Source organism: Lissotriton helveticus, chromosome 1_1, assembly GCF_964261635.1.
Source record: "Lissotriton helveticus chromosome 1_1, aLisHel1.1, whole genome shotgun sequence".
Taxonomy (NCBI): Eukaryota; Metazoa; Chordata; class Amphibia; order Caudata; family Salamandridae; genus Lissotriton; species Lissotriton helveticus.
In genome coordinates this window covers 910,175,422-910,197,755 of record NC_136057.1, presented here as the reverse complement: position 1 = coordinate 910,197,755, position 22,334 = coordinate 910,175,422, and the positions used below count along the sequence as shown (strand labels likewise).

The 22,334-nt window shown below is 48.6% G+C and overlaps 1 protein-coding gene across 2 annotated transcripts in view; it reads right to left on the bottom strand.

Annotated features, from left to right (window-relative positions):
* Positions 1-22,334, bottom strand: part of XPOT (exportin for tRNA) — a 538,373-nt gene that overhangs the window by 77,923 nt on the left and 438,116 nt on the right. For both annotated transcript variants that reach the window (XM_078676087.1, XM_078676095.1), the window contains exons 21-22: positions 12,630-12,745; positions 2,821-2,868 (exon numbers count right to left, since the gene is read on the bottom strand). In XM_078676087.1, the coding sequence (XP_078532213.1) occupies positions 2,821-2,868; positions 12,630-12,745 (164 nt within the window). The remainder of the gene's footprint in view (positions 1-2,820; positions 2,869-12,629; positions 12,746-22,334) is intronic.

Genomic DNA, 22,334 nt, shown 5'->3' with positions numbered 1-22,334 from the left:
GCAGAGCCGCGGGCACGGTGTCGCCCTAACCCCCGGCCGCGTCGGGGGGAGTCAGAGGGGCGTTGTCGCCTCTTCGACTTCTTGGGCCTCTTTCCTGAGGACTTCGAGCCCGAAGACTGATGACGACTCCCGGAACTGTGGTGAATCCGGCCCCGCGAACGGTCCCTCGACCTCCTTTCGGACCGGGACCTCGAGCGGCGCGGGGCTGACTGCCGGAGCTCGAGTCGCTTGTGGGACCGCTCCCGTCTAGCTTTGGACGTCAGGGCCCAGCAGTCGGAGCAGGACTAGTCCTCGTGGTCGGGGCCCAGACAGTGAAGGCACCGGCGATGGGGGTCGGTAACCGACATCAGTCGGCTGCAATCGACGCAGGGTTTGAACCCGGGCATCCCTACCGGCACTGTCGGAGTGGAGAGACTTCGAAGGACGATCAAAAAGGATCGAAAAAGTTAGTCAAAAATCGACTAGGGTACAACTTTTTCCGGATCGGCGCGGAAAAAACAAGAACTGACGTCAGCGCGCGAGGGCAGCATCTAGGTACTCCGGCGACGTCATCCCGGCAACGACGATGCCGATGACAGACGCGGAGCCGCAGACGACGCCTACCGATGCGCAAGGGTACTGCTACACAAATGTTTCTGGATCCAGTCTGACGCCTGGGGATATTCTAAGGTAAGGAATCTAATACTAACCTGTTTCTTTCAGATCTATGAGTATACTTGTTGAATAATGCAAATAAATTCAGAGAACACTGTCAAAATTGTGATTATTAAGGTGTGGTGTTAGTACAGCAGGTGAAACGTGCACAACTAATTCAAGCCTTGTAGCTTGTGGTAACCAGGTTTCATTCTCAACAAGGGTTGACAGACCTTGCTGGTTGCAGCACCCCATTCAAAAATAGGGTTAACAGGAATACAAAGGAGTGCACCTCTATTAAAATATAAATAACTGTGTCCTAAAGAGCATGAGGGCAGTGGCCTAGAAGGCAATTGGATTTCACTGGCCTCGGGGCAAGACACATAGGTGAAAAATGGTTTGCGAATGATGGCTCTGGAACTGAGGTCAGCATTGAGTTGGCTCTGGACCTGTTACAGGTTTAAGGGGCACAGATGGTGCTGAAGGTGCCAGCAAAAGTCCGACTTGAGGCACCTGCAGATCCTTGGGGCCCAAATCCCCACCAGAGGGAGTCAGTAAATTGCTGAAGTTGAGCAGCATGGCTTCTCTGAAGGCCTCTACTTGCTGTGGTGTCCCCAACGGACCTGGAAATTCAGGGTGTGCCAGGACCAACACTCAGAATCAGCTCTGATGGAGATCGAGAGTAAGACTGGGAGGCACACTAACACTCTTGCGCCCTCTCTCAAGTCCTAGAGTGTCGGAAAAGGGGTGATTCCGCCTTTGACTTCTTATGCTTTTTCTTGGACTTACCCAAAGACTTCAACCATGATGAAGATCTGTTGAACGGACGTCTTTGGGAGCAGGAACAGGATCTTCCTTTTGTCTTGGCCCTAGTGCAACGTGGAGCACCCTTGAATTTGGCAACGCAAAGTTTGACCTCAAAGTCCCATTGACGTAAAGCCCTTAAGGTTGGACTAAATTTTAAGTAGACCCAACTCCATCTTAGGTAATGGGAGTAACCATTTTCTCAACTTTAGATAACGGGAGTCGCTTTTTCCCCCAATTTATGCAGAATCATTGTCATGTCTGCCATTGATGCAGATGTTGTCTGACCTTATTTTTCCAAGAACTGTTAAAAAAATATTTGGTGGTGAGCACACAAAAAAGGGGCATTTTGTCACAATATCCATGGTGCTCTGATCTCTATCTGGATTTCCCTGTGGGGTAGTACACCGACACAGCAGTTCAGCCAAGCTAAAATTAGCCTCTTTTCATTATTCACTGCCCCTTCCAGAGATTCCTAGCATTTTTGATATTCGTCTTTGCTGTCAAATCTTTTGTTGTTTTTCTGTTACCACTGTAAATGCAGATTCTAAGGATCTGTTTTGACCTTCTATCGGCCACAGGATCGACACGTGTCAAAGAGCGAAGGCATTTAAAAGACAAAAAGAAAAAGGTTTTCAATCAGAAACAGACAAAAAATACAGCCCCACCCACTTTTAACGATATTGAGTAGCATCAAGATTGAAAGTTTTGTAAAGTTTTTTTCTGAGCTATTTTTCTCTCAGCAGCAGCATCCAGAAAAGAGAACTGAGGCAACTGCCACTGACAGGGAATGGGGAGACACTGGTAGTCTGTGCTTCGTAATGCAACTGTGTCAGTTCTGCCAGCTTTTGGAAGGGTGCAGTCTATCTGGCCATATTGCTGCCACATCCTCTTATTTTCAAATTCTTGCCAATAATGGTGTTTGTGGCTACGAATCACCTTCCACTCCTTCCTTTCATAGTATTACATGCAACAGAACTGTGAAGTTCAGAAACGGTAGGCAGTACTACAAAGGCACCAGTCACCAAGTCGGATTTCTGTGGTTCGAAAAACATTCCAGAGGTACTACTCTTTCCCAGTGAGTTCCGCAGTGTCAAGGCTGATTCTGTAATTCTTTAATCTTGGTCACTGATGACCATTCAGATAGGTAAGGGAAAATATTTAGCACATAACTATCCGAAGTTTTCAAGCAGCTTTTCTGGTTAAGTAATGTTGATTGGGGCTGAGGAACATCAAAATGACAGACTGTACATGAGAGCTTCAGAAAAGTGGAATGAGGCTACAGATCATGAAATCACTTAAATCAAGCTTAAATTATTTGTGACAGAATTGTAATGCCACCTAATGGACCTTAACTGCAGAAAAATGTTAATGAACTCTTACCCTTTTGAGATGAATGGTTTTGATTGTCACAGCACATTCGGATAAGGCCTGTTGAAAAGAATGAAACAGATGTAAACTACAAAGTGCTATGTGTTTGAATTTTTTTTTACATAATTTTTTTGTTAATTTTGCTATTGCCTAAATATAAAACATATTCAACATAAAATAAAACAGCCCCACCCCTCTGCAGCACACCAATCTACAAGGTATAGCAAATGTCAGTTTAATATTAATGAAAAAATACTCAGTTCCGTAGGCACTGCAAGTCCAATCTTCGGTGCATCAGCATCAAGAATCAGAACTCAGAGGACTTTCCACCTCCCCCCATGTGGTCCAAGGACACCAACTTCCATTCCATCTGACATTTCCGTTATAGTGGCCCTTTCTTTCACCCATCCTACTCCTCTAACCTGGATCCCATATCTTAGAAAATTTCCGGGAAGAGCCTCTAGCCCGGTATATCGGCTCCTCTGTCTGGGTATCCAATATATCAATCAATCAATCAGTGACACTTATAAAGCGCGCTACATACCCGTAGGGTCTCAAGGCGCTGGGGGGGGGGGGGGGTGCCGCTACTGCTCGAACAGCCAGGTCTTCAGCTTCTTCCTGAAGGAGAGGTGGTCTTGGGTCAGGCGCAGGTCGGACGGGAGGGAGTTCCAGGTCTTGGCGGCCAGGTAGGAGAAGGACCTTCCTCCTGTAGTCGCTCTTCGGATGCGGGGGACGGCGGCGAGGGCGTGGTTGGCTGAACGGAGGTGGCGTTTGGGAGCGTAGAAGTTGACTCGGCTGTTGAGGTAGCTCGGGCCTTGGTCGTGTAGGGCTTTGTGTGCGTGGGTGAGGAGGCGGAAGGTGATTCTCTTGTTGACGGGGAGCCAGTGAAGGTCTCTCAGATGTCCGGAGATGTGGCTGGATCGTGGGATGTCGAGGATGAGTCTGGCTGAGGCGTTTTGGGTCCGCTGGAGTCTCTTCTGGAGCTTGGCGGTGGTCCCGGCGTAGAGGGCGTTGCCGTAATCCAGTCGGCTGGTGACGAGGGCCTGGGTGACGGTCTTCCTGGTCTCTGAGGGGATCCACCAGAAGATCTTCCGTAGCATGCGTAGGATGTTGAAGCACGCCGAGGAGACGCTGTTGACTTGCCTGGTCATGGAGAGGGAGGAGTCCAGGATGAAGCCCAGGTTTCGTGCATGGTCTGTCGGTTTGGGTGCGGTGCCTAGGGCGGGAGGCCACCAGGAGTCGTCCCAGGCGGAGGGTGAGGAGCCCAGGATGAGGACCTCCGTCTTGTCCGAGTTCAGTTTCAGGCGGCTGGTCGTCATCCACTCGGCTACCTCTTTCATCCCTTCGTGCAGGTTGGCTCTGGCGGCGGCGGGGTCGTTGGTCAGGGAGAGGATCAGCTGGGTGTCGTCGGCGTAGGAGATTATGTTGAGGTGGTGTTTGCGTACGATGGCCGCGAGGGGGCTCATGTAGACGTTGAAGAGGGTGGGGCTCAGGGATGATCCTTGGGGGACGCCGCAGATGACTTCGGAGGCCTCTGACTTGTACGGTGGTAGGCGGACTCGCTGTGTTCTTCCGTCGAGGAAGGAGATGATCCATTCCAGCGCCTTGTCCTGGATTCCGATGTTGCTGAGGCGCCGTACTAGGGTGCGGTGGCAGACCGTGTCGAATGCCGCGGAGAGGTCTAGGAGGATGAGGGCCGCTGTTTCTCCATTGTCCATCAAGGCTCGGATGTCATCGGTGGCGGCGATGAGGGCTGTCTCGGTGCTGTGTTTGGCTCGGAAGCCGGACTGTGAGGGGTCGAGGGATCCGTTCGTCTCGAGGAAGGCGGCCATCTGCCTGTTGACGGTCTTCTCGATGACTTTGGCTGGAAACGGGAGAAGCGAGATGGGGCGGTAATTCTTGAGGTCGGTGGGGTCCGCTGTTGGTTTCTTGAGTAGAGCGCTGAGTTCGGCGTGTTTCCAGCTTTCAGGGAAGATGGCGGTGTCGAAGGAGGTGTTGATGATGTCTCGCAGGTGGGGTGCGATGACAGCGTCGGCCTTGTTGAAGACGTGGTGAGGGCAGGGGTCGGTCGGTGATCCGGAGTGGATGGAGTTCATCGTGCGGATGGTGTCTTCGGTGTTGATCGGGGTCCAGGCGTGGAGGGTGGTGGTGGGGGGGGGTGGCTGGTCGGTAGTGGTGTGCGTTGGTTGGTTGTTGAAACTGCTGTGTATGTCCGTGATCTTGTTGTGGAAGTAAGAGGCGAGGGAGTTGCAGAGGTCTTGCGATGGGGTGATGTCGTTGTTTCCTGCGCTGGGGTTGGAAAGCTCTTTCACGATGTTGAAGAGTTCCTTGCAGTTGTGTGCGTTGTTGTCCAACCGGTCCTTGAATGCTGTTTTCTTGGCGGCGCGGATCAGCTGGTGGTGTTTCCGGGTGGCAAGTTTGTAGGAGGTCCTGTTGTCCGGTGTTGGTTCCCTTTTCCAGACTTTCTCGAGGGCTCGGCAGTTCTTCTTGGAGCTCTTGAGTTCGTCGGTGAACCATGGGGCCTTCTTGCTGCCGGGTCTGCTAGGCGGGGTCCTCAGCGGGGCGAGTTCGTCCGCGCAGTTGCTGATCCACTTCGTGAGGTTGTCGGCGGCCTGGCTGGGGTTCGCTGAGCTGGCAGGAGGGTGTTGGCTCAGGGAGGTGGCGAGCTGGTCTGCTGTGATCTTGTTCCAGCTTCTGCGGGCGGTCTGTTGCTGGTGTTGGTGTGTCGTCGTTCTCTTGAAGGTGAAGTGGACGCAGCTGTGGTCCGTCCATTGAAGCTCTGTGGCGTGGCTGAAGTCGATGTCTGTGCTGGATGAGAAGACTGCGTCGAGTGTGTGTCCGGCGAGGTGGGTGGGGGTGGACACCAGTTGCTTGAGTCCCAGGTTGGCGAGGTTGTCGAGCAGGGTGCTGGTGTTGCGGTCGTTGTTGTTCTCCAGGTGGAAGTTGAGGTCTCCCAGGAGGATGTAGTCAGCGGAGGGGAGGGCATGCGGGCTGATGAAGTCGGCGATGTCCTCGCTGAATTGTGTGCGTGGTCCAGGGGGTCGGTAGATCAGTGTGCCTCTGAGGGTGGTGTTCGGGTTGGTGTGGATCTGGAAATGCAGGTGTTCGGCGCTGGTCAGGGTGTTGTCGGTGCTGGTCGTGAGACGGATGGTGTTCCTGTGGATGATGGCGATGCCTCCTCCCATCTGGTTGGCGTTTCGGTCCCTCCGGACGATCTTGTAGCCCTCTGGGATGGCGATGGCGATGTCGGGAGCTGAAGAGGCGTTCATCCAGGTCTCTGTGAGGAAGGCAACGTCAGGGGCTGTGGCGTCTAGGAGGTTCCAGAGTTCTACGGCGTGTCTGTGGACGGAGCGGGTGTTGAGCAAGATGCACTTGAGGTGTGTGCTGCTGGTGTTCGATTTGGCGGGTGCTGGTGTGAGGCAGGTCCGGATGCAGGCGAACTTGCAGGCGTGGCAGCTGAAAGGTCCGTGGGTGCGTCGTGGAGTGGCTTGGTGGCACTCTGGGCGTCGGCCGGTGTTGAGTGCGCTGAGGGTGGCGGCGGAGTACGTCCTGCGGGTCGGTCGGGATCGTCGAGGTCCAGGGGTCCTGGCCCTGGGCGCGGTCCAGGCGCGGACGGGCGCAGACGGGCTTACCTTTGGCGCGCCTTCGGCGCACAATCGGCGCGCCCGCTGCGCGTCAACGCTGCGCGTTCGCACGGTCGCCATTTAAGGCGAAGTGCGCGGGTGGGCGGAGCAGCTGGGAGGCGGGAGCGGGGAGGGTTACAGAAGACAAAAAAGGGGCGGGGACACGCGGCGGTGGCGGGAAGGGAGGGCGGGGGGCGGCGCGGTAGGCGGCAAACACGGGGAAAATGCAAATACGATCAAAACAGGCACAAATTCACGCAAAAAACAGGGGAAAAAGAGAGTTAAACCAAGTTAGACAAAGCAAGCACAAAAAACCGTCAAAACAACGGAAAAAACACTCGCAGCGGCGGCAGCCGGCAAACGAGGCAGCAGCGAGGCAGAGGGCAGGCAAGGGGCACACGCAGCAGCTGGTGGCCGTGCGGCGCGGGGGTGTCCCACAAGTAAATATAGAATGGTGCAAACCGTCTCTCAAAGTTGGGATCTGAGAGCTTCCTCAATAGTGTATCACATCACTTTCTTGCCACCATCAGTGCTGTGTTATACAGGAGTGTGCATCTGTCCAAGTTGATCTCCCCCTCACACACAGGGTCAGCCGAGGGGTGAGCTCCAGAGCCTCCTCCAGCACCCGGAAAACTTCATTTGCGCCCCAGTCCAGAAAACTCTCAGTTCCAGGCAGTCCCAGTGTGTGAACGAACATCCCCCTTTGGCTGCATCCCCTCAGACAACCATCGGTGGCACTACGACCTATAGTGGCACTCGTAACCCTCCATCTTACCAAAGTTTCCCTCCCACTTCTCCCTCAGCTTCTGCAATGGTGCCTGACTTTTACACAGGAGTGTGGAATACAACTGGGACATGGCGTCCCTGTGGAGTGGGACTTCCAGCCCCCAATATTTCAGTGGGTACTTGTCGTACAGGTCCAGAGGGCAAGAGATCTGACGGTTTAGTAGGGAGCGGACCTGCAGATAGTGTAAGATCTGATCCCCAGGCATGTCATATTGAGTCTGCAATTACACAAACGCCAGCCACCCTGTTCTCCCCTCATAGGTTGCTCACCTTGGAGATCCCAATCCTGTCCCAGAGATGCCTTCTTGAGTCCCACAGTGGCATCTACATCAGTCGATCCGCCCAACCCAGTTTCCATGTTTGTACTTCTCCAGTACTAAGACAGTTTGCTCTGGGAGGGTCATCAATCTCCCTGTATCATAAAGCCATTGTGTTAAAACCGTAGGGCACCAGTGCAGGCCAGTCTGTCATCAGGGAGGCTCATTCTGGTCTGCAAAGGACCAGTCATTAACTATGAGGAGACGGGCTGCCCATTAGTACAGCTTTAGGTCTAGCAGGGCAAATCCCCCACATCCATTGGCCTCTTCTCCAACGTTCTGAGGGCTATCCACGGAGCACCCCATGCACAAAAGGGGACGAACTTCCGCCTCCACTGTCCGGAAGAATCTGTTGGGGTCCTCAAATAAAAAATTCTGCAGCACATAGAGAAATTCTGAGAGGTAGATCATCTTGTATATGAGAGAGGGAACCAACACTAGTGCTCCACATCTCTGTGGAAGTTCTGCAGGATGCGTCCTACATTATTGGCATAGAACAGTTTGCGATCCTTGGTCACGTATATTCCCAGGTAAGTGAAGCGGTCATTGGTCCACATGACTCGCTCAGTCCACACACCCGTGGTGTCCAAGGGACAGCAGAAACATTGTAGAGTTCCCCAATTAATGGCTATTCCGGTGAACTGACCAAATAGTCTTAGCATCTCCAAATCCCTCAGAAGGGACTGGTCCGGGTCAGCAAGATATTGTTGACATATTGCGAGACCACATCCTCATCCTTCCAGTCGCTGTCCCAATGGAGACCCAGCATCAAAGCATCTTGCAAGAACAAATACGCCAGCAGCTCCTTCCCCACAGTAAACAGCTGCAAAAGGGAAATTCCTATTGCGCACCCATCCTGAGATCAAATCTGCCAACAATGTCATGTTCACCTGCACCCTCGCCATAGATTTATAATAGAGATGCCGCACCCATCCCCAGTTTGTTGGACTGAAGCCCATATGCTTCAGAAAGGTAATCAAGTAAGGCTATTTAAGTGAATCAAACGCTTTTTCGGCGTCTAGTAGCAGGAGTATCGCTGGCTCCTACACCCAAGACCTCCTAGCAAGGCAGCCAACGAGCTTCCTAAGATTGTGCCGTAAGGACCTATGAGGTAACATTACAATGTCTTGATGGGAATCAATGAAGGGATAAACTTGAAAGGTAACTTAATTATCATACTAAATGATAACAAGAATAATACCAAGCATATCATTTAATGCAGTAATATTGTCAAAAAGGACAATCAGATCTGCTTTGCAAAATCAAGTAGCAGCTTTACCCATGCTTTTACAGTTGTGTATTAAAGTGAAATAATGAACACTTTGTGCTCGTGAAAACATAAAAACAGCGCAAGCGAAACAAGTGAAGAAATATAAAGAAAATTGCTACAGCCTATTGGACCAGAATTCAAACTGAAGGTATGCATGAATCAATACAGTTGGGGAAAGATATAAAATCATGTCAATTCAAAGCTCAAGTCATGAAGGTCTAAACGCAGTCAACTTGCACACGTAATAATTTGGGCTTTGAATTATGACATGATTTTATATCTTTCCCCAACTGCTTTGTTCGCCTTAAGTTGGCAGAGTTTACCAAGATGTGGGTTCCTTGCTCACTCTGCCACTGGATTCAAGCTAGCCTGGCTGATGAGGGGTGTTACACCGACACCGGTCTCAGGATGCTAGTTTCCGGTCCAGTGAAGACCTGGCTTGGCAGTTCAGGCTGGACTGTTCCCATGTGAAACAGGGTCAAGATTGATTTGCACATGGCTGGTATGAACTGGGGTGGCGAAGTGAGCTAAATAATGATGATGGATTCAACCCCGCTCTAATAGTGACTGGGGTGAGTGTCTGAAAAGTTTCAGCGCTCTGTCCTTGTGTTTGCTTTGTTCGCCCCGAGTTAGCAGGGTGTACCTAGACATGGGTCTCTTGCTCACTTTGCCACTGGATTCAAGCTAGCCTGGCTTATAAGGTGTGTTACCCCGAAATCAGTCTCAGCATGCTGGTTTCCGGGCCAGGGAAGTCATGGCTTGGCAGTTCGGGCTGGACTGTTCCGACGAGGAATAGGGTCAAGACTGATTTGCATATAGCTGAGTCTGAACTGGGGTGGTGAAGTGAGCTAAAGAACAATGATGGATTTAACCCAGATGTAATAGTGACTGGGGGTGAGTGTCGTTTCAGCGCTCTGTCCATCATCTCCTTATGTTTTCTTACAATTTACTCAGAGGGCTGTGGTGCTGTCCAGGGGAGTATTACTCCTCATGCCCATGTAGGAAAGTGAATTATTATGTGGTGGGTTGTGAGACCTCACCAGGTAACAATGTGACAATCTCGATCGGGTTCAGTTAGGTTCTTTTATAAATCCTTTAGCTCAGTTCTAGGTAGCTGTGGCACCACGCAGTCAGGCTTGGTCAAAGGAACAAGCGTAAAGCATTTAGAAGTACCAAAACAAAAAGGTAAGTAAGAAACACAACACACAAAAACCCCAACAACAATTTATAAAAATGGAGGGCATTTTTATCTTAAATTAGATAGCAAAATGACAAAAACCTATAGAGGAAACTGGAGATATGATTTTTTGAAAGTAAGTAAATTCTTTTAAGTTTCAATTAAGCTGTGTAATCGGCATCGCGGTTGCTGAGCCAACAGGTTAGCACGACAACCAATCCTCTCTTGAACTGGCCACAACAGGTTAGGAGCGAGTCAGAGAGACCACCAAGGTCCAGGAAGACAGTTACATGTCGGGCCCAGCAGTTTCAGAATACTCGCAGAAGATTTTAGAGATCGTGGTTCCAGCAAAGGAGTGGTCCTCAAGCTGGGGATGCAGGCTGCTGAGGAGATGCTAAGGATGCTGAAGATACAAGAGCAGTGGAAGAGGTGCAGTGAGTATTCCAGGGCATGCCTGGAGCCCACAGGGGTGGGGTACAGCCTCAGAACTAGATTTCCCACAATGTCCCAGTGAAGTCTAGTGCAGGTGAAGTTGCCAATGGGCTACTGGTGTCCAATCACATTGGTCTTCAGGAGTTGTACAGAGGTGAGTGTCTCTTTATTTCCACTTCCACGCTGTCCACTTCAATGACAGCCACGTGTCAAACAGACTTGGGGACATGTCAGGAAGGCCAGGTCTCCCACCAGGCACTCTGGATTGCAGCGGCAGCCAGTTTATCCTGAGTAGCTGGGCTCTCACAAGTGCAAGCTTCTGAAGCTTTTTTGTCCCAGGTGCTGAAAAGGAGGGCTATCCACCTAACCCTTGGAGTCACTTCTTCTGGCCTTGTACAAGTGGATACTCCCCATTCCCCGCCCCCCCTCAGATAGTCACTGCAGGGACAGTCCTTCTTGGCGAGTCCCTCGGATTCAGCAAATGCATTTCAGCCTTTGGTACAGCATCTCTTTGTTGGGTCCAGGGAGCAGAAGGGCAGACTACCTTCAGTTCTGAGCACAAGTAGAGCTCTTCTACCACGAGTGGGCTAAGCAGGCACAGTCCTCTTTGACAATTCTTTGAATTCAGCCGGTGTAGTTCTTTCTTGGAGCAGCTTCTCTCTACTGAGGTCAGGGACCAGAAGAGCAATCCTTCTGTTTTCTTGCCAGTCCAGCATTGATCTGAGGACTGTGGGTCCGGGGTGCCACATTTATGCCATCTTTTCATTTGTGGGTGGGGTGGACTCACTACCCAATGGGGCAATAGTACCCATGAGGCTACCAATCCCACTTTACGTTACTTCCTGGAAGGTTTGGCCATCAAATAATCCCAGGATACCCCTCTTTACCAGAAACCAGGATGGAGCAAACCTTTTATCCCTAAGAAAGGCCCTGGGCACACCACATGGGCGCTCCAGCATAATGAGGCACTCCTCCTGAAAAACTGGTTCTGAAACAGGTTTTCCTCCTCTGGAGGTGAAGCGAGCCTATCTGCCTAGATATAGGAGTGGGCAGGCGAAGGTGTGATTGCCATTTGGGTCACTGAGGCAGTAGAAGCTTTAAAGCTGTGCCCTCTGAGGCCACTGCCTGGTTCCCATCCTGTTGGAGGAAGACACACCTCCTCCCTTCCGCAATTCTCGTTCCCTGTTCCTGGGATTGCTTCACACACAACTGCAGATCAACAGGAAACGCTACTGAAGGTTTGGGCAACAATGTGGTGAATTTCTAAACTCGCCTTTCTATTAAAGGTTTTTTTAAATCCATCAAAGCAATGAGTCAGGTTTAATCTAACAATTAATTTGATACCCTGGAGTAATATCTTTCGTGGTCCCCAATAGAACTTAGCACTTAACACTGTGGCTAGTGAAACTCCATATTAGCCAATCGGATCAATGTCCTTGCTTCAGTGAAAATTGTAAATTTGTGTTTTCACGGTCAGGGCATGTTTTATACAAAATAAACATGACCTTCTTTTTAATATTAAGCGCCCTGCCTGGTAGGCTACCCTGGCCTTCCCTTGAGGTAGCTTACTAATATTAAAAAAGTATGTTTTCGCCTCGCAAAAAGGGATTATTTTTACAGGCAATTTAAAGATGCCTGAATAGGCTGCATTTGTAGGAAGAGAGTGACCTTTTCATTTTGGCACTGTAGTGGTGGCACAATTAAGTGCTTCAGCCCACTAGTGACATTTAATTTACTAGCCCTTGGCACCTCTTGTACCATATATTAGTGGTTTATAAATAAGTTAAATTAGCCAACGAGGGACCATTTTACATTTCGAACATGCTCTGAATCACAGATTAACTTCTTTATGTAACGGATGCATAGTATACATAAAACAACCATTTCTTGTTTTGTTTCTATCACTGCAGAAAGCTTTAAACAATGTTTTAGGCAGGATTCAAAAAGCAAGCCAGAGCAATTGGCTTTGCCAATGCATGTTCTGAATTTCATTTGTTTTAAGGGCCTGGCAACACTGCATATCAAAAATGTGAAAAGGACTAGATCTTCACCGCAAGAAAATGTTAGTTAATCCAGAGATACAAACACCCTTGAGTTACCATTATTAAAAATAAGGCATTCTGTGTGCAGGTCGTAGTTAAAAAAAGACCAATTGACCTTAAAAAAATATGTAAACTATAAAGTGCAAAACACATCGAGAAATTTGCCATACATACCAATACTGTTTGCGCATCCGACAAGTCAAAGGTTGGTTTTAAAGGTGCTAAAAAGCATGCTGGAACAATGTTTTTGTAGATAAAATCGGCAAATCCTGTGGGTCCATCTTTGCCACCTGAGGGAAGCAAAATGTTGTATTCATGCAGAGATCTGCAAAAGTAATTTAAATTGTATAGCTCCCAATATGAACATCATTTTCTGTATAATGGACAGTACTGCTATATTATATATATACACACACACACACACATACTTGTATATAATATATATATATATATATATATATATATATATATATATATATATATATTTGAGAGAGATAGTGCGCAAACAATGATCAACATTTACATTCAAGTTTCATCAAATAAGGAAGGTAAACCTTTTTATAGTAATCCTAATACAGTGACAGTCAATTAATTCATCCACAATGAACTCTTATGCGTATGCTTATGTGTATGTCTGTTCTTGCAGAAGTTGAGCCTCTCGCAATCCTAGGTGAACTTCCTAGAGAACTTTTTAACTTGTCACTGTCAAAGTATTCCCAAGCTGCTCATCTCTGTATCCACGGAACGGGTCACTTATAAATCAGTGGATTTCCAATAGCATTCTCTGGTTGTCTACCATGCTTCTGCGGGTTTTGCCAATGTTGGTCCCGGATGGTCCTGATACAGTATTCTTTGGCTACTTATCGCTTCATCTGGGAGTTGGCCTGAGTCATTCCACTGAAGGCCATAGAGCATTATTAGGTTGCCCAACAGTACTCCCTGGGTTTAGGCCCCTCTAACTACAGGCTAGACAATATCATGTATTAGTTGTGGACCCACTGATCCACATCTAAGATATGAACACTTTGCGCTTAAATGCAGCGTACACTGCTGCAACTTGTTTAGAGCCGGTGTCCAAACCTCATATACCTCACCCAATACCCCCATACAGGCAAATATACAGCCAACATCTTTTTCAAACTTGCAGTAAGAGAGTACTACAAGGAACCTATGACAAATACAAGAACTTTGGGACTCCAGTCAGGGGAATGTAATTTTATTCAACATAATTCAAACAAATGGTAGCATACTTGTGAAATGTAAAAGTTTTAACATAAAACATTATGACATATCTAAAGGCACATTTTTTCTTGTTTTTATAATTAAGTGGGAAATATATTTGGCTTTTTAAAAAAATGTAAGATGACAAAATATTCTTAACCTCATTTTTGATTAAAAACATTTTTGTAAATATAACTCAAGGACATAAAACTTGCAGATAAACAGAGGCACCACACTTTCCCAGTAAGGCAGGTATATTGTTCCAGCACTCCAGAATGCAATAGAGGCCAATGTTGAAGACACCCATACTGGAGAACTTCCAATTTTGATCTCATGAGATGTCTAGCTATACTTCCTTTTAAATCTCAAGCAGGTTATAAATTATCCAACTCTGTCTGAGTAAACCAGCTTAAGAAGCCTCTTTTATTAAGAGAATATCTGGTTTAAAGCTTAGGAAGGAGAGCTCTCCTCAGTCTTTGCTTTTTCTCAAACTCCTTGCATTCTAGATACCATACATACACTCATCCTTTAATTTCTTTCATGAAAGAGTATTGTTTACTTGTTATTTTACTGATCAATTATGTTGCTGGTGTCCATATCCTTGCTTCTCGATGATTATCTAATTTTAGCTCACTGAGACATCCTTTATATAATGTTCTTTATTAATTAGTGGCAATGTTTTTTTAGCAGACTTTGCTTGGCTGGAATTCTAGTTCTGAGTCTGGAAGGTGCACAAAGAAGACGCAGCAAGATCTTTTAAGTTAATTTTTCCCAAGGGACACATCTTGTGGGCAAGTGTTTATATAGCTATTATAGAGGTGGTTAAAAACTTTACTTTTCTTTTGCACATAACACACACCTTGTGGACAAGTGTTTAAAAGCTAATCCTGAGGTAGTTGGAAGCGTGCCTCTCTAGCTCAGCATAGGGGCTCTGGTCTCGATGTTTTAGTAGAAGGTGATGACCCTAAAATGCTCCATTGGAGAGACCACCAGGGAACTATGAAAAGAAATGCTAATTTGGATCCTTCTTTTTGTAATCTGTAGCTGGCAGGCCCTTGTGAGGGAGAAAACGACAAAGTCGACATGGCTGGGTGCCATGCCAACTAACACTGCCTGAAGGCATAGATGAGTCACCCCTCTAGCAGGCCTCACTACCCTAAGGCATGGTGCACTATACCACAGGTGAGGGCATATCTGCAAGAGCAGAAATGCCCCTACAAAATTGGGGCCCATTTCCTAATATTGTAAGTGCCAGTGAAGCCATAGACAGTACATGGGCTAGAAACGCGGCAACCGCAGTTCCACAGCAGCATGATGGCTTCACTGAACACAGGGGTGTTTTGTACCAAACTACTCATCTCAATAAATCCAAACTGATGCCAATGTGGGATTTATTGCACAATGTACTCAGAGGGCACCTCAGAGGTGCCCCCTGAAAACCTGCCCACCCTGGTGTGGTCTCTGACCGGCTGTAGGCAGCCAGCTACCACTGGACCTCTGGGTAGAGAACCCCATATCTCTGGGACTACAAACAATGCACATCCTGGACAGAGGTGTCATGCCTCCTCTCTCAGGATGGGACAGTGCTCGAAGAGGGGAGCTTCAAAGGCCTGCCGCCTTTGTAATGCGACCCCCAGCATCTACTGCTAGCAGCAGATGGCAGCCCCTGGTTTAGATCCGCACTTTGGGTGGGAAAACCGGCAGGAAAAATTAAAACGAATAGGAGGTGTGCCCACCTCTGCCAACCCCATCTCTAAGGTGGGGGAGGCGAAGTGAAGCACAACTTTCAGTCCCCACCACCTTGAAGATGGGGAGACCCCTCCAATCAGGGCTAGGTCTATGCCCCCCTCCCACAGGAGGGTGGCATAATATAGGGTGTGGTCGCCCTATGTGAGGGGCCCATTGGCCCTACCTGCTACTCCCCTAAAATATCTCCTAAATTTAGTATTTAGGTGGCTCCTCCAGAGCTAGAACTCAGATCTACGATGACCTAAGATAGAAAGAAGACACCCTGCAGCATATTCCTGAAGACGATAACTGCCTTGGCCCAAGCCTGATCGCCTGTCTCCAACGTAGACGTCCCTGAGACCTGTCTTGCAGCCAGCGACCTCTGAAATCCCTGGGAGGACTGCAGCCTTCAACAAATACTTTAATCTACTGTGGACAACATACCTGTCCCGAAGAAACCTACTCCAAAGACTCTGGATCCAGGCAGATCCGCGTCCCCTGCCCACTTTACACCCAACGCTTACGACCCGAGTCTGAGTTGCTCACATGTGCAGTGAAGTCTCCCCAGCGATCCTGACCTCATGTCCAGCGTTGGAAGACCACCCCTGACCTTCACAACGGCGCCTGAAGTGTGAATCCAGAGGCTCCCCCCACGGTGACCGGCTCCGGTAAGAAGACTCCGACGTCAAAAGGTACCCTTGCACCCGAAGCCCCTGGACCTTGGTGAGCTGAAACGAAGGTGCCCCTCAGATCCCCTACATCCCAACTTACCACTGCTGACGTTGATCTTCCTCTTGTAACCTCCAGTGCCAAGCCTGCAGCCTCCTTACCGTCAGAAGAATCCTCATTAAAAAGCATTGGGCGCCCGAAATCTAAACTGCACTCTGCACCCGGCCGCCCATGTGCCGCTGGTGGTGTATGTTTGGTACTGCTCTGTGGCCAACACCCCTCCACCCCCAGCCTAGCCCCTGCACTCTATCAACTTACCTGCAAGCAGTGTGGCTCCAGGCAACCCCTGTCTCCACTGGGAAGCATTCGGGCTAACACCGATTTTTGCACCCGGCCGCCCATGTGCCGCGGGTGGTGCAGTATTGGTACTTTCCTGACCCCTGGCCCTTGCTGACTTTTGGCACCAAAGAGTGGGATTGCATGTTTAACCCTTTCCATGCGTCTGGCGGCCAAGAGCTGTCTGATGTTACGGTGGGCGTGTGCGTCGAACGGCTCCAGGACGTCCTAGCACCCACCCACGGTGGAAGCGCTGGCGCTCCCACCGTGGGCCGACCTTCTTGCTGTCCCCCGCCCCTCCCCTTCCACGTCATCGAACACTGCCCGCCAACGTTATTAGGGGATACCAGGTGCGCTGAAAGCCATTTGCTTCCAGTGCGTCCATGGAGGAACAGATGAGTTTCACCTCTGGGAGGATTTAAAAAAGAGGCATCGGAGGAAAGGAAAGGGGTTTTCTTTCCTTCTATGTCTCTTTTCAGCATTCCTGCTGCACGATCGCGGATGGGTGCTATCGTGCAGCAGGAATGCCCACTAGACACCAACGATTTTTTATTTTATATTATATTGAGGATTGTAATGCAGGGAGCAGACCGTTGGGCAAGGGTCGCTCCCCTTTGGGGAGTATTTTGTTTGGCCGTTTCTGCCCCCCTCCCCCACCCGGGGGGAGAGATGGGGGGCAGATCGGCCCAAATAATATATATTTTTTATTGTGTATCCAGAACACAAGGGGCCCCTTCCCAACAACACAACAACAATCCCTGGTGTCTAATGGCTTCTGCCCCGCTGGGGGGCAGATCGGCTGAATTTTGTTTTGTTTTGTGTGCCCCTCTAGGCCACCAGGGATTTCTTTTTTTTTTATATTGGGGAGCTGCACCTTGGGCAAGGGTCGCTCCCCTTTACGGGGGTGAATTATTTGGCCATTTCTGCCCCACTTGGAGGCAGATCTGCCTTATGTTTTAGGCCTATCTGCTTTCAAGGGGGGCAGAAGCCATTAGACACCAGGGATTGTTTTTGTGTTGTTGGGGAGCGGCCCCTTGGGCAAGGGTCACTCACCTTTCTGGGGGTAAATATTATGGCCATATTGGCCCCCCTTGGAGGCAGATCGGCCTTATATTTTCAGGCTCATCTGCTCCCAGGGGGCAGAAGCCATTAGACACCAGGGAGTGTTTTTGTGTTGTTGGGCAGCGGCCCCTTGGGCAAGGGTCGCTCGCCTTTATGGGGTGATTATTGCGGCTGTTTCTGCCCCCTTTGGGGGCAGATTGGCCATATGTTTTCAGGCCCATCTGTCCCCAAGGGGGCAGAGTCCACTAGACTCCAGGATTTTTAAATGTTGGTGTTGCGGAGTGGCCCCTTTATTGGGTGACTATTGTGAACATTTCTGCCCTGTTTGGGGGTAGATCAGCCATATGTTTTTAGGCCCATCTGTCCCCAATGGGGGCAGAAGCCACTAGACATCAAGGCTTTTTAAATGTTGGTGTTGGGGAGTGGCCCCTTGGGTAAGGGTTGATCCCTTTTTACGGGGGTGAATATTTTTGCTGTTTCTGCCCCCCTGGGGGCAGACGGCCTTATGCTTTTTGGCCCACTTACCCCCCAACTTGGCTGGTAGATTGTGTGTGTAGTGGTGCATTATTTGCATATGTGATTGTAATGTTTTATTCTAGTGCAAATCTTTTGATTCTTATTTGCAGTTTCAGCAGTTGTTGATTTGTAGTTTTGCGTAGTTGCATTTGGTAAGAATTTTATTTGGTTGTGTTTACCCCAAATGAGTATTATCGTCATGCATGTATGAAATTTTGTAAGTGGTGTCATATTAGCAGCATATCAGCAAGTCACTTTCTGAAATGGTCCCCAAACTGGCTAGTACCGCCTCAAACTTTACTATCTTGGATGACTTCAATGTCCATTTCGATGATTTAACATCGAAGGTGGCATCGTTGCTGGCCTTGGACCTAGCAGCCTTACAGCTCTCCCAGAAGGTACTACATGCAACACCCTCAAAAGGGCACCTTTTAGACCCCATTTTTTTCCAGTCTGGAGGAGCTTTCCTGTCAGATACCGACCCCTATTCCCTGGTCGGATCACCTCCTCTTCCCTTTCAGTTGGTCTACCACCCATGCTACTCTACCACATGGGCTTACACAAACTAAGTCCCGCCGCTAGTCAAAACTTCCCACTGAAAAATTGAGAAAATTCTAAGCCCCCACGACACCGATCCGGTGGTGGTTATTAATACTACATTCAATAACTGGGTTGAAGGTACACTAGACCAAGTCCTTCCTAAAACAACCACTCAGTTACACAAAGGGCCCAACAGAACGGACGGGTATACCCCTAAACTCCAAGAATTAAAACAAACCTGTAAAAAAACTGAAAGAGTCTGGAGAAGGGACTTCTCCCTGAACAAGAAAAAGGATTACAGGTAGGGTATCAAAACTTACAAGCTCGAAATTAAAAAAGCCCAGGCCGCTTATTTTGAGGAAATCATATACTCAGCTGCAAATTCCCCCGTGAAACATTCCGAATTGCAAAGAAACTACTGATAGCCCCTTCTCTCCCTGATACTCGCTTAGCCACGGACCAACGCTACAAAGAACATGTGGAATTTTTCTATAACAAAATCCAAACAATCTACGGATCTTTTGCCCTAACCGATAGCCATGCTATCCCCCACCCTGAGGATTTACACATAGGGAGTAAGGAACTTTCTTTAAAGACCTTCCCCTTAATGAACCATGATTCACTTCAGACCATCTCTGCATTTGTTGAAAGCGGATTGCCCAGAGACCCTGCCCCGCCTAAGATCTTGAACCAGGTGGCAGAAGCAGTTGGTCCGGCCATCCTTGATTTGATAAACTCATCCATATCCTATGGGGAATTCCTCCCCTATGGAAAAAAGCCATGGTCAAATCCCTCGTGAAAAAAACCTAGCCTGGACCCAGACTGCCTGGCCAATTACCGTCCTAATTCACTCCTCCCAGGAATTAGCAAAATACTGGAGAAACATGTCAATTCCGCGTTCTCTGCCCACTTGGAATCTAATAATCTTCTCCATCCCTCTCAAAATGGCCTCCACCCTCACCAAGACACAGATACGGCTCTTTTAGCTGTAGTGGAAGAATCCAGAAAGATTCTCGATGCAGGAGGCTCCTCTGCCGTGATTCTGTTAAATCTTAGTGCGGCCTTTGATACGGTGAATCACCGCATCCTGGTCCATCGACTCAGAAATCTGGGTGTGTCTGGAGTAGCCTTGACTTCGCTGCGATCCTTCCTGGAGGGATGATCCATCCAGCTTTTCGAGGGTGAGGCCACCACCACTGCGGGGTGCCTCCGGGATCTTCCCCGAGTCCCACACCTTTTAATGCTTACATGGCTCCCCTCACTGACATCGTCCGTCCCTATGGAGTGAACATCATGACGTATGCCGATGACACCCAGCTGGTGGCTGCACTTAACCACTCAGACATGGCCCCCACCTGCCTCGGCACCTGCCTTGAAGAAGTAGCTAAGTGGATGAAACACTCCTACCTAAAATTAAATGGCGACAAAACAGAGCTCATGCTCCTCGGCAATCCGTCGCTCTTCAGAGCAGATATGATGGGGCCATCCTCGATGGGCTCGGTACCCGTCCCCAAGCCAGAGATAAAAAGCCTGGGCTTCTGGCTGGACTTAGACCTCAGCCCTAAAGTCCAGGCCAGAAAGGTGGTGGCCTCCTGCTTTGGCATCATAAGGACGCTTCGCAAAGTGCTTCCCCTGCTCCACTTTCAGGCAAAAAAGCTCACTGTCCAAACACTTATTCTTTCTCGCCTGGACTACGGCAATGCACTGTACCTTGGTGCCCCAAGCTCGGTCTTCGCTAAATTTCAAATAGTACAGAACTGTGCCGCAAGGATCCTCATGGGGATTCAGAATCGGCAATCTGCTAAACCCGCCATGAAAGCTCTCAACTGGCTCACCATCCGGGAGAGAGTCCACTTCAAGACTCTATGCATTACTCATAAGCTTATAGGAGGGAAAGGACCGGAGATTTATCTCCTCTATGGTCAAGCCCTACCGAGCCAACAGGCACCTACGCTCAGAGGATCAACATCTGGCAATCGTCCCCAGAATTAAGAGTCAGAAGTGGTGGTCAACTATTCTCATACAATGCTGCCAAACTCTGGGACTCCTTCCCTCTCCAGATACGAAGGGAACGAATCACCTGGCCTTCCGCAAGATGCTAAAAACATGGCTCTTCCCTAAATGATTCTCGGAAGCTTCAGTTATTCTCCAGTGCTGGGATGCCCACGGGTACCTATGCGCTCTATAAATGCTGCTTCATTCATATTTCGTTTGTATTTTGAGCGTGAAATTCTTTGCAATGTGTTTTGCGTTGTCTTATGTAAAATTTTCTTTTTTTTTTTGGTGGGATACTGTTGGTCCCTGCTTTGTCTGTGCAGAATAGGTGGCGGTGAGTCTAGCTGCTTCTGGCAATTGAGTGGTATAGTTTTGGAGTATATAGGTCTTTGTGATAAAGCCACATTTTGTTTATTATTTATTTTACAAAGTGTTTGTTGTTGTTGACTTGTTTCACAAGTTACCTTCATTAGTAAGGATTATAGCTAGCCGCAGAATTACTGCTCAGCATGTGGTTGGTATGCTTCCTGAATCTTCCTCTGACTATGATTATGAGACTGACAGTGCATCTGAGGGAGAGGAGAAAGTGCAAGATTCTGGCAATGAGTTTTCCGTCCACGAGGAATCATCATCTGATGAAGTTACTCTCAGTGTGGATGAAGTTCCTGTTTTAGAGGAGGACACTGATGTGTCGATGGTGCAGCAAGAGACATCTGGAGGGCAGCCTGGGGCTACAAGGCTTCCCAATGGAAGTGCTGGACTCCAGGTTGATACAAATATGGTGCAGCCGGTGCTGCCTGCCTTTTGTGGTGATTCCAGGTGTAGAGTAAATTGTGAATTTTTTTGCCTTTACAGTTTTTACAGTTGTTTATGGATGATGCATTTTTGGCTGAGATTGTGGAGCAGACTCATTTGTATACTGAACAATATTTGAGGGACAACTGTGCCAGACTTAGGCCCAGCTCTACAGCTACCCATAGGACCACCACAAATCAGGATGAGATGAAGAAGTTTCGATGGGCTTGATAAGGAAGCCGTCCCAGGCTTCATATTGTTCTACCAGTCCCCTGATGGCAACGGCCATATTTCCTGCAATAAAAAGTCATGATCGGTATTTACTTTTGCTTCGGGTGCTGCATTTTGTTGATAATGCTTCGGCGTTACCACAAGATCACCCTGACTGACTGTCTTTTTAAGATTCTGCCTGTTCTTGATCACTTTGTGGACAGATTTTCAGAGATCAATACCCCAGGGAAAGAAATAACAGTTGAAGAGTCTTTGGTCCTGTTCAAGAGCTGTTTGGTTTTTAGGCAGTACGTTCCTAGCAAGAGGGCTCGTTATGGAATTTAGATGTATATGTTGCCTGAGAGTAGGACAGGATAGGTCTATAATTTCAGGATGTACACTGGTAGGATTCCACTATTGACCACCCTGGTTGTCTGTTCACTGTAGGAGTTTCAGAGACAATTGTGTGGGAACTTGCTAGAGTACTTTTTAACTAAGGTCACCATTTGTACCTAGACAACTTCTACACAGCTGTGCAATTGTTTAAGGAATTGTTCAAAGTGGACACTCTTGCGTGTGGCACAATTTGCTCTAACCGTAAAGGTTACCCAAAAGAGCATGTTTGCAAAAAGCTTCAGAGGGGACAGTGCAGTGCCTTACGTAGTGATGAACTGCTAGCTGTGAAATTTGTGGACAGGAGGGATGTGTACATGCTGACTACTATCCATGATGATAGTACTTCACCTGTAACTGTTTGGGGTCAGGTTGCTGAGGTGCACAAACCTGTGCGCATTGTAGACTACAATA